Source organism: Chroicocephalus ridibundus, chromosome 5 (assembly GCF_963924245.1).
Source record: "Chroicocephalus ridibundus chromosome 5, bChrRid1.1, whole genome shotgun sequence".
NCBI lineage: Eukaryota > Metazoa > Chordata > Aves > Charadriiformes > Laridae > Chroicocephalus > Chroicocephalus ridibundus.
The window spans coordinates 6,623,571-6,632,726 of record NC_086288.1 but is presented as its reverse complement, the minus strand read 5'-3'; the positions used below and the strand labels follow the sequence as shown (position 1 = coordinate 6,632,726).

Below are 9,156 nucleotides of genomic sequence, written 5' to 3'. Positions count from 1 at the left end.
GGCTGCTGATTTAATAAATAAAAGCTGCTTTTCCTGAAACTACAGGCAGGTAGGACACCTCCAGCTAAGCCCAGGGTATTTCAGGTCCTAAGTGCGGTAATGGGCTACGAAATGGGGCCGAACAGGACAAACCCTGGTGCCACCCCATGGCTCCGTGAGGATTTGATCCCTGTGTTATGGAAGGGCGCTCTGGGCGTACCATAGATGTTGGGAAGGGAAACGGCCCCTCTCCTTCCAACCCCAACACCGCAAGGGTGGGTGTCTCACCCTCACACATCCCTGAGTCCGTCCTAACCCCGTTGCTGTTCCTGATGCCGTTCTCTGGCATCCCAGGCCGCCGGTACCGAGAAAGTCGCTGCTGATAAATGCGCACGTCGGCACTGAGTCACAAAATGTGCGGAGACGTAGGAACAGTTTGCTTTTTTGCTGGTGCTACCGTCCCAGTCATCTCTTGCATTTCCTGGGTGTTTGACTCCTACAGCAAAGCGCTAGATGTGAAGAGATCTTGATTTTTTTAAATTTATTTTATTTTTTTTCCCCCCGCTACGGTGCTAGGCGTTTTTGCTGATGTAAGAGCTAGCAAAAAAAGACCGTGGGTGGGAATTATAGCCCTAAGAAAGAAATATGTAAATATCTGAATGCATTAAAAAAAAAAACCAACAACCCTGCTTACCCGGGGTTTTGCGCTCTGATTTTATTCCGGGCTCTTTTTGTGGTTGAGGGGGGTAAACGCTAAAGGGCCCGAGGGGTGATGTTTGTACGGACCCAGCTAATCACAAAGGGGGTGTGGGGAAGATTCTGCGGGGAATCCAAACACGCCCTCTGTCCCAAGGGCTGGTTTTAATCAGTAATGGGGCGTAAATGCGGCTTCTGGCCCGGCTGCGGCGAGCATCTGAGAAATCACGTCACTTTTTCACGGTCCACCGCCCAGATGCGGCTGCCGAAGTTTGAATCTCGCCGCTTGTGTGGGAGCGTGGGCCCCCCCGAATAAATAGGGGTGTTTCTTCAGCCGGTGCCTCAGTCCGTGCCCGGGGCTGAGCCTGCCGTGAGGATGCGAGTGCCGGCTGCGGGGGGGACAGGAGCCCCCGTGCTGCTGTGGCTGCTGCTGCTGCTGCTGCTGGTGATGTCCCACTCGGCCCACGCAGGTGAGAGGCGGGTGTCTTTGCGAGGGTCCCCACGGCTGTCAGGTCCTTGGCGAGGGATGGGCATCTCCTGCGTCCTGCACCGAAAGGGACCGGAGGAGACAGGGAATCCTCCTGGATGCTCAGCCCCAGGGTTTTTCCTGGTAGCCAAGAGAAGAGCGTGACCTTCCTCCTTGGCTAGGACCCGGTAGCAGGGCATCGAGGTAGAGGCACAGATCAGTTTCCTAGCGTGGTCCCTAAAGCGTTGTCAGCAGAAGCAGGGAAAGGGACAACTTCTTTGGCCCTCCAGGAGATTCGGAGTTGCCGCACCTCGAAATAAGGCCATTTGTCTCCGTTAAGTTGCCACCTTCTCTCTTTCTCAGCCATCCTGGAGGTGAACGGAAACCTGAACTGTAGGTGCGTAAAGACAACTTCGGACTACCTGAGTCCGAAGAGGTACGAGAGCATTGAGATCCGGCCCGTGGGCAGCACCTGCAGGCGCACAGAGATCATGTAAGTGCTGCAGGCGGGGAAGGGGGGGTGTCGGGGGGCAGAAACCCGCTTTCTCCTTCGGCCCCCGTGGAGCAGCGGGGCCAGTGCCGCACCTTTTCTCCTGCAGCCGCCTCCCTTCTCCGCTCCTTTTCTTGGCAACTAAAGCTTTCCAAAATTGCTGGCGGAGCTCTCTCATGCTTAGGGCCTGAGAAACATCGGATCCGAGCCGACCCGGAGCTCCCTGGGACCTAAAGGAGCCTTTCCAGCGGGGGGGAAAGCACAATCTCCTCATGCTGGCGCTTAGCGGGGAGCGCGATGGTGGGGGGCTGTTTGCAGTTTGGAGGTAGCGCATCCTCAGACACCGAGGCGGGATGAGCCATAACCAATTTTCCCGCTGCCGATACGCTCCTGAGAGCAAACAGCATCTCGGGTCAAGCCCTTCTCTCGTTACTGACTAAAGCGGCGCGTTAAGCAGAAGCATAAGATTTCTTTAACTGTTGGCTTTTGTAAAGAAAATTGTCTTTGAAGGGCCACCTCTGGCTTTCCAGCGCCGTCTCTGCTCTGCACGGGAACGTGTTGCGTCTCGCTTTTTCCCCGGCCGTCCTGCGGCTTCCCTCTGTCCCAGCGGCTTTCCGCGATCTGCCGGCGCTGTCAATGAAAGCCGAGCCCCGTGGCTCGGCTTTGGCTGCCCCGATCCCCGCCTCGGGGAGGGGAGGGCGACGCTCACGACTTCTCCTTGCGTTGCAGAATTAAATTAAAAACTTCGGGGAAGGTGTGCGTGAATCCCGACACCCCTTGGGTAAAGAAACTGCTGAAGCGTATTGCGAGCACGTAAGTTGCTTTGATTGGAGAAAAAAACCCAACAAAACAAAACAAAAAACCCAACCCACAACCCTTTGGCTCAGGTGGGCGACGTCCCATCCCATCGGCGGTCCTGGGGAGCACTTGCAGGACCGAGGGCTCTCACGGGGGCGCTGTGGGGGGCCACGGGACCCATCCCAAGGTGATGTGGGGTGAGACTTTGCTGTGCAAAGCAGCCTTCGGGCGCTCAACGTGCCAATGCTGCCGTCCCTGCATCCCGCTCTCCGCGGCTTGTGCACGGTGCTGTGATGCTGAAAACGTTTTGGCAAAAAAATCTATGTATTTTGGGGGCGGGGGGATGGCAAGAGCGGGGTTTGCTCGTTGCGGGCGCAGTAGTGTGTCGACGCTCGGCTGCGAAAGCCGCCCTCCGCTGTGGTGCCCGGGTTGGTGGCACAGTGTAGGGGTGGCTCAGACGTGTCCCCGCGAGTGACGCCCCGGGGAAATGGCAGCCGCTTCCTTCGGTTGGGGCAGGAGCTTCCTCTCCCGCCCCCCGCAGGAGCCACTTTTCTCCGCGTTCACACGTTTCTCCTCCTTCTGCTTTTCGCAGGAAGAAAAAATAAGTTTCCTGCTAAGGAAGTTGAGGTGCGGAGCCCCGAGCCGGGGGCACGGACGATGCGCAGGCGTGCGGACCTGGCTGCTCCTCCCTTTGCCCTCGCTTCCCCCCATCCCAAAAAACCCTGTGTCCGGCCCCAACGCGGCCGCTGCTCTCCCCCGCCCCACGGCAGGTTTTGGAGCGGGGGTCCCCGGATTTGGTCCCCGGATCAGCGTAGATGTGAACCCTTTGTTTATCTACTTGCCCATAGACTGTGAAGCCTTTCTCTGCCAGGGGCTGCTCCTGGCTCCGTAGGAACGACTTTGCGACTCTCTCCGGGTTTTTATTACCCAGCGTGGCGTGTCCTCAAGTCAAATAAAATTCAGTTTTGGGGTTTTTTTTTTTGGTTTTTGTTTTGTTTTGTTTTGTTTTGTTTTTCTTCTGTTGTATTTTCCCTGCATCTCCTGGCTTCGAAGAAACGGGGCAGAGTTTTGATAAACCCCATGGTTGTAGCCTTGTTGGAGCCAAATTTGCCGTCATTTGCATCCGGCGCTCTTGTCTTGGTGCTCTTCCACATGCTATGGAAACGTGCATTTGAATATATGTCAGGGGAGGTATTTCGACTATAGGTAGGGGAGCGAGGGCAGCACCCAGGCGTGGGCCAGGCACCAGGAAAACCCCTTTTACGCAAAGGAATAAGACGAAGGCAGGGAAGGGTTTGTCCAAGGCAATGCTGGCAGCTGGGATGGGCGCTGGACCACCAGCCAGGGATCTGGCAGCCCCGGCAGAGCCGGCGGAAAGTGAAGCTCCTTCCCCACGTAACCTGTTCTCCCCCGCGGTGCCGATTTGTGGGCCACGATGTTGCCGGAAGGGAAATGGGTGACACAGGTGACGTCCCCCCCCATCCAAGCATTGGTGATGGGGCTGGGGCATGCAGGCGGGCGTACGGCTCTGGAGAGCAGCGAAGGCCATGAAGAAAATATAAGGGAGGGGTGCGAGGTCACTTGGAAGAGGTTTTTGGGCTAATGGCAAAAGGCAAATGCCCCCAGAGCCCAGGCTGGGATGAGCCTTGCAGGGGGGAAACCTGGGTGTAGGAGAAAATGAGTAATATCTGATGGTGCAGAAGAGAAAAGCAGCCCAAAAACCCTCCAGGCTCCTGCGGCCACTAAGAACAAGGGCCGGGGGAAAGGATGGGTATATTTGCAAGACCCAGCTTAGCAGGAAGGGGAAAACGGAGTCGGTTTCAGGAAGCCGGGGCCCCTGCCAAGCCCGGACCTGCTTTTATCAGCATCGTTGCAAACTCCGCGAGCGCCGTCAGCAGGGAAAGGGAGATGGGCAAAAAACCACCCCGACCGACCCCGGGGCCTCCCGCCTGCGCCGCTTCACTTCTCCTATTTTCCGGCTCAAATAGGGGGATGCCGGCGGGGCCGGGGATGGGGCCGGCATGGCTGCGCGGGCGGCCCTGCTTCTGGGGGTGCTGCTGCTGATTCACCGCCCCGGGGATGCAGGTGAGGCTCCCCGTGACCCCCCAGGCGTGGGGCTGGAGGATGCTTGCTGGGGGGGGGGTGGTGGATGGAGGTTTTTGGAGGTGGCATCCCACTGTCACCTCTGGGGCTTAAATACATCTGAGGCTCTTCTGGAAGTGGGTCCGGTGATGCTGGTGGGATGTGGAGCGGGGGGAAGATGCATTGCCCAGAAAGGGTTTTGGGGACTTTCGGTGGGTTTTCGGGACACGCAACGCGTGAAGCCGCGGCCGTGTGCCCCTCCAGCTCTCCTGGAAGCCAATGGCAACCTGAGCTGCCGCTGCGCCAAGACCACCAGGGCCTTCATCTCCCCACGGAAATACAGCAGCATCGAGGTCCGGCCGGTGGGGAGCAGCTGCCGGCGCCTTGAGGTGGTGTAAGTGGCTCCCTGGGGGGGGAAAGGGGGGGGTACGAGTCCTCTTCTCCCCCCCATCCTCCCCAAATTATTTGTTTCGTACTCTTTTCCTTTATGAGAAGTGCTGGGGGGCTCGGCTGCTCCAGCCCCCCGACTAGAGGAGGATGTGGTGAACCCCCTCCGTGTTTTCTAGGATTAAGCTAAAAAGCCTGGAGAGGGTCTGCGTGGATCCTGACGCCCTGTGGGTGAAGAAACTCCTGCAGGACCTCCCGCACCTGTAAGGTTCCCCCCTCCACTCACACACACACCCCCTCCCCAGCCAAAGGGGCTCCTGGCGGGAGCTGGGGCGTCCCGTGGGGACCGGTCTTCACGCGTTTCTCCCCACTTCTGCTTTTGGCAGGAGGAAGAAAGAGGCTCCCCGCTGAGGAAGCTGCCGCCGCTGGGACGGCCAGATGTGCCAGGCCCCAAACTGGACCCCCCCACACCCTGCTGTCCCCTTGCTCCGGTGCGAAGGGGGGGTGCGCGCTGCTGCGTGATGTCCTCAGCCCCTTTTTCCTTTGCGTTTTATGCATTTAAGCCCTGGAAAATGCCAGTCCGCGCTTCCCCTCCCTCCCACCCTGTGGCCGTGCACTGGGTGTCCCCTTTGGGCGCCATCCAACGGGTCCAATAAAGGTGGAAGCCCTCGGTCACCGTCACTTGCGTCCCTTCCTGCGGCACGCCGGGGGTTTGGGGGTGCTCAGGGGGACCGAGTCCCCACGGGGTGGAGGGGCAGAATCGGCGTTCCTCCACCGACAAACGTGGGGCAAGCAGGAGGTTTGGGGAGGTGGCCACTGTGTCTTCCGCCTTTTTTGGCGGGGGGCGGCATGGGCCACGTGCGTCAGGGGGAAGCGATGGCAGGGAAGTCGAAGCGCGGGGCAGCTCCTTTTCCCCCCCGCCCCCTCCTTGGCGTTTCCCTGCTTGCAAAATCCCCGTGGGGGCTGGCTATAAAGCAGCCCCCGCGGCGGCTGGGGGCGAGCGGCGAGGATGCGGCTGCTGCCGGCGGCGCTGGCCCTGGCCATGCTTCTGAGCGACCTGGTGCCGGTGGGCGGTGAGTGACATGGGGGTGTCCGTCCGTCTCCCCACCCAAACCCCTCGGTGCCCCGGATGGAGCCATGGGCTCCTCTGGGCTTTCACGTTTGTCTCCGGCCCATCTTTGAGCTGGAGTTTATCCTTTAAACCCGGTGGCGAAGCTGGAGGGGGATGCATGGGACTGCCGGGGGGTTTTGCCCGATGGGTTTAAGCTGCTTCTCTTCAAGACCCCCATGAAACCAGAGCGCTTGGTGGGTGGGTGATGGGTTTAATTCATAAAATGTTGGTTTTCGAGCCCTGAGGCGCTGAACCCCCTCCGTGTGCATGAAAAGGAAGCTTTGGGAAGGATTAGCCTTGCGTCAGCCTCGCCGCTACAAACCCCATTAACACCAGTCCGTCCCTGCAAGCATCCCCATGGGTGCTGGGGAGGGGACAGGACGGTGGCAGGGGGATGGGGGGGATGTCCCCGTCTGCCTCCCTCCGAGGGGACGCGGAGAGCTGGGTGCGGGCTGCTGTGGGGCGCAGGTCTGTCGCTGGAGAGCCTGCTGACCAACGTGAGGTGCAAGTGCATCAAATCCACCGCCCGGGTCATCAACTTGGGGCTGATCCTCGCCATCGACGTTACGCCGCCGGGGATTCACTGCCGGAGGAAGGAGATCGTGTAAGTGGAAAGCCTGCAGACTGATTCCCGCGGGTCGCTTGCTTACGTTCCGGCGCAAAAATACGCTTCCACCCTCTCCGAAGCCCCCGCACCTCGCGGTGACTCTCGCACGGGACACCGCTGCTCGTTTTAATGGGGGTCACCCCCGGCGCAGCTCACGGAGCCGCCCAAAATCCCGTCTATCTCCCAGCGAGGGTTGCAGGGGTTGGCTTATAACGGTGCCGGGGAGCGAGAGGGGTTTTCTCCGCAGACAGCGGCGCGGTTGGAAAAACGCTGGGGAAGCGGCGTGCGTGGGGCTGAGGGGGGGGTCTTGTCGCCCCCCGCAGCCTCACCCTAAAGAAAAACAAGAAGGTGTGCGTGGCCCCCGAGGCGCCCTGGATCCAGCTGCTCATCCACAAGCTGATGCAGAGGTACGCGCTGCCCCGCCGCCCATAAAGAAGGGATGTATCCAAGGTGGGGCCATCCCTTCCTCCCCACTGCTTTATTTTCATTTCTTTCCTTCCCCCCCCCCCCCCCCCCCCCCAAAAAAAAACCCCGCAGGAACGCCACCAAAAAAGAAGGGGCGTCGCGGGCACGGCGGGAAGCGGAGCGGTGGGCTGGGGGAGCGGGGCCGTGGTGCTGGCCCCCCCCCCAGATTCCCTAAAGCATCTCTCTCCCTCTCTCCTGACACGACGATAAATAACTGGCCGCGGTTATTTATTCCTCTGCGCCGTGATAACGCTGGGTTTCACGGCACAACGCCGGCGGCGCTTGCTCTGCTCCCAGGGTTTTGGCAGGGGGTAGGAGCCTTCCCCTGCTACCCACCCCCCCACCCCCCAAAAAATACGCTTCCCCCTCGGTCACCCGGCGTCACCCTCTGTCGCCTGCATGCGATGGCAGCCTGTGCCAGGCGCCATCAATAAAAGGATGAACGTGTTTCGCTCCCTGGGCTGCAGCAGCTCTTTCTGCACGGATTTGTGTGAAAATGGGGGGGTTTTGGGGGGGGAGGTTAGACCGGACCGTGGCACCACGGGGCCCTCGGCTGCTTCATCTTAACGTGCCGCTTTTCGTCTGGCCCGGGTTTTGGTGGCTTTTTCTGACAGCTCCCGGGAGGAGCGGGTCGTGCTATGGGGACACGGGGTGGGGTCTGACCTCTCCAGCCCCGCGGCGTTGGCTCCCAGTTGGGCGAGCGCGGGAGGAACGGGAGATACTGGGAAATTTCTGGCTCTCTCCGTGGACCCCCATTTCCCTGGGAGGGATGCACAGGTCCCGTGGGGACCTCGGCGCGGCACAGGGATGTCCCTTGGCCACCGGGACCAAGGTGATGCAGGTGTGACTTGGAACCCAAATCATCGCTGTTTAAAGGTCTCCTTGGCGTCTGAGGTCTGGGAACCTCCCCAAAAGGGTAGGAATCAAACCCGCGTCACCCTCCCCACCACCCAAAAGCATGTCCCGGGGCAGGGACAAGGTGTGATATCCCCGGCCGGTCCCCGCGTCCCCCTCCTGCCCACCCCTGGGCTCCTCGGGAACCACAGCAAGGGGCCAAGAGTGGTGGCAAAAGGGACGTTTATTGCCTACAGAAGGAAATAAAAGTACACAGGTGAGGAGAAAAGAGATATTTCATCTTATCCATCGCGCGTGAGCAGTACCCCATCTCCACTGGGGATGGGTGGGGGTGGGGGGGGCATTTAAATTAAATTAAAAAATAAAAAAATGGAAAAAAAAATTAAAAAGGGAAGAAAAAAGTAACAGAGAAAAAGAGGATCCTTTTGTAAAAGCCAAGGGGAGAGCTGGAGAGAAGGTTTCTTATTATTTATTCTCGTGGGAAACATGGAATAAGCAAGTTACTTGGTTTTTTTGCTGAGGTCTCGGTTGAAGTTGGAAGCGTTGGTGCCCAGGGCTGGTGTCAGACTTTGGGCTGGTGGGGATGGCAGCCGCCCAGGGCCCCCCCTGCCCCAACCCCCGGCTGTTTTTTTTCCATAAAACGAGATGTAAACCCCCCTAAAATTTTACTGTAAGCGTGCCCGGGAGTGACACTGCCACTGCCGCTTCCCCCCTCCCCACGTGCACTTCCATCTTTTGAGGGACAGGACCTTGCGGTTGCAAAGACAACGCAGAAGGAAGAAAACCAACTTTAAAAAAATTCCGCCCCCCCGCCTCCCCGTCCCGGACATCCCAAAATAACCAGTGGGAAACGGGGGCGGGAAGAGGGGGAACCCGGGCTGGCACGGCCGCTGCTGCGGCCTAAGCCTGCGAGTTTGTGAACGAAGGGCATATTTGGGTAACGCGGTGCGCACAAACGCTCTTCATTGCTCGGAAAGCCAACAGAGGACGCGATAATTAAAAACAGAAAAAGTCACGTAACGTGTCACTCGTAAAGAAAGCCATGAGGAGGGTTGGGTTTTTTGGTTGAGTTGGGGTTTTTTTTTTTGGTTTTTTTGTTTTTTTTTTTTTGGTTTTTTTTTTTGTTATTTTTTTCTTTGGAACAAAGACAAATACAGACAAATGCCAGCTCAGAAGGGGCGAGAGGTTTTGCAAGCTCAACGCGCCATACGGCTGCCGGG

At 58.7% G+C, this 9,156-nt stretch overlaps 3 protein-coding genes across 3 annotated transcripts; all 3 read left to right on the top strand.

The window, feature by feature from the left end:
* The first annotated feature begins 1,047 nt into the window (after positions 1-1,047).
* LOC134516499 (interleukin-8-like) lies at positions 1,048-3,301 on the top strand. Its single transcript, XM_063336737.1, has 4 exons — positions 1,048-1,145; positions 1,505-1,634; positions 2,361-2,444; positions 3,022-3,301. Exons 1-4 carry the CDS (start codon positions 1,052-1,054, stop codon positions 3,032-3,034), a joined length of 321 nt encoding a protein of 106 aa, XP_063192807.1. The 5' UTR covers positions 1,048-1,051; the 3' UTR covers positions 3,035-3,301.
* Positions 3,302-4,450: 1,149 nt separating this feature from the next.
* Positions 4,451-5,457, top strand: LOC134516572 (alveolar macrophage chemotactic factor-like). The gene is made up of 4 exons (XM_063336901.1): positions 4,451-4,514; positions 4,776-4,905; positions 5,078-5,161; positions 5,285-5,457. The coding sequence occupies exons 1-4, from the start codon at positions 4,451-4,453 to the stop codon at positions 5,307-5,309; spliced, it is 303 nt and encodes a 100-aa protein (XP_063192971.1). The 3' UTR covers positions 5,310-5,457.
* A 393-nt stretch (positions 5,458-5,850) lies between these two features.
* On the top strand, positions 5,851-7,412 carry LOC134516574 (C-X-C motif chemokine 2-like). The gene is made up of 4 exons (XM_063336903.1): positions 5,851-5,971; positions 6,478-6,613; positions 6,940-7,023; positions 7,154-7,412. The coding sequence occupies exons 1-4, from the start codon at positions 5,908-5,910 to the stop codon at positions 7,254-7,256; spliced, it is 387 nt and encodes a 128-aa protein (XP_063192973.1). The 5' UTR covers positions 5,851-5,907; the 3' UTR covers positions 7,257-7,412.
* The last annotated feature ends 1,744 nt before the right edge of the window (positions 7,413-9,156 follow it).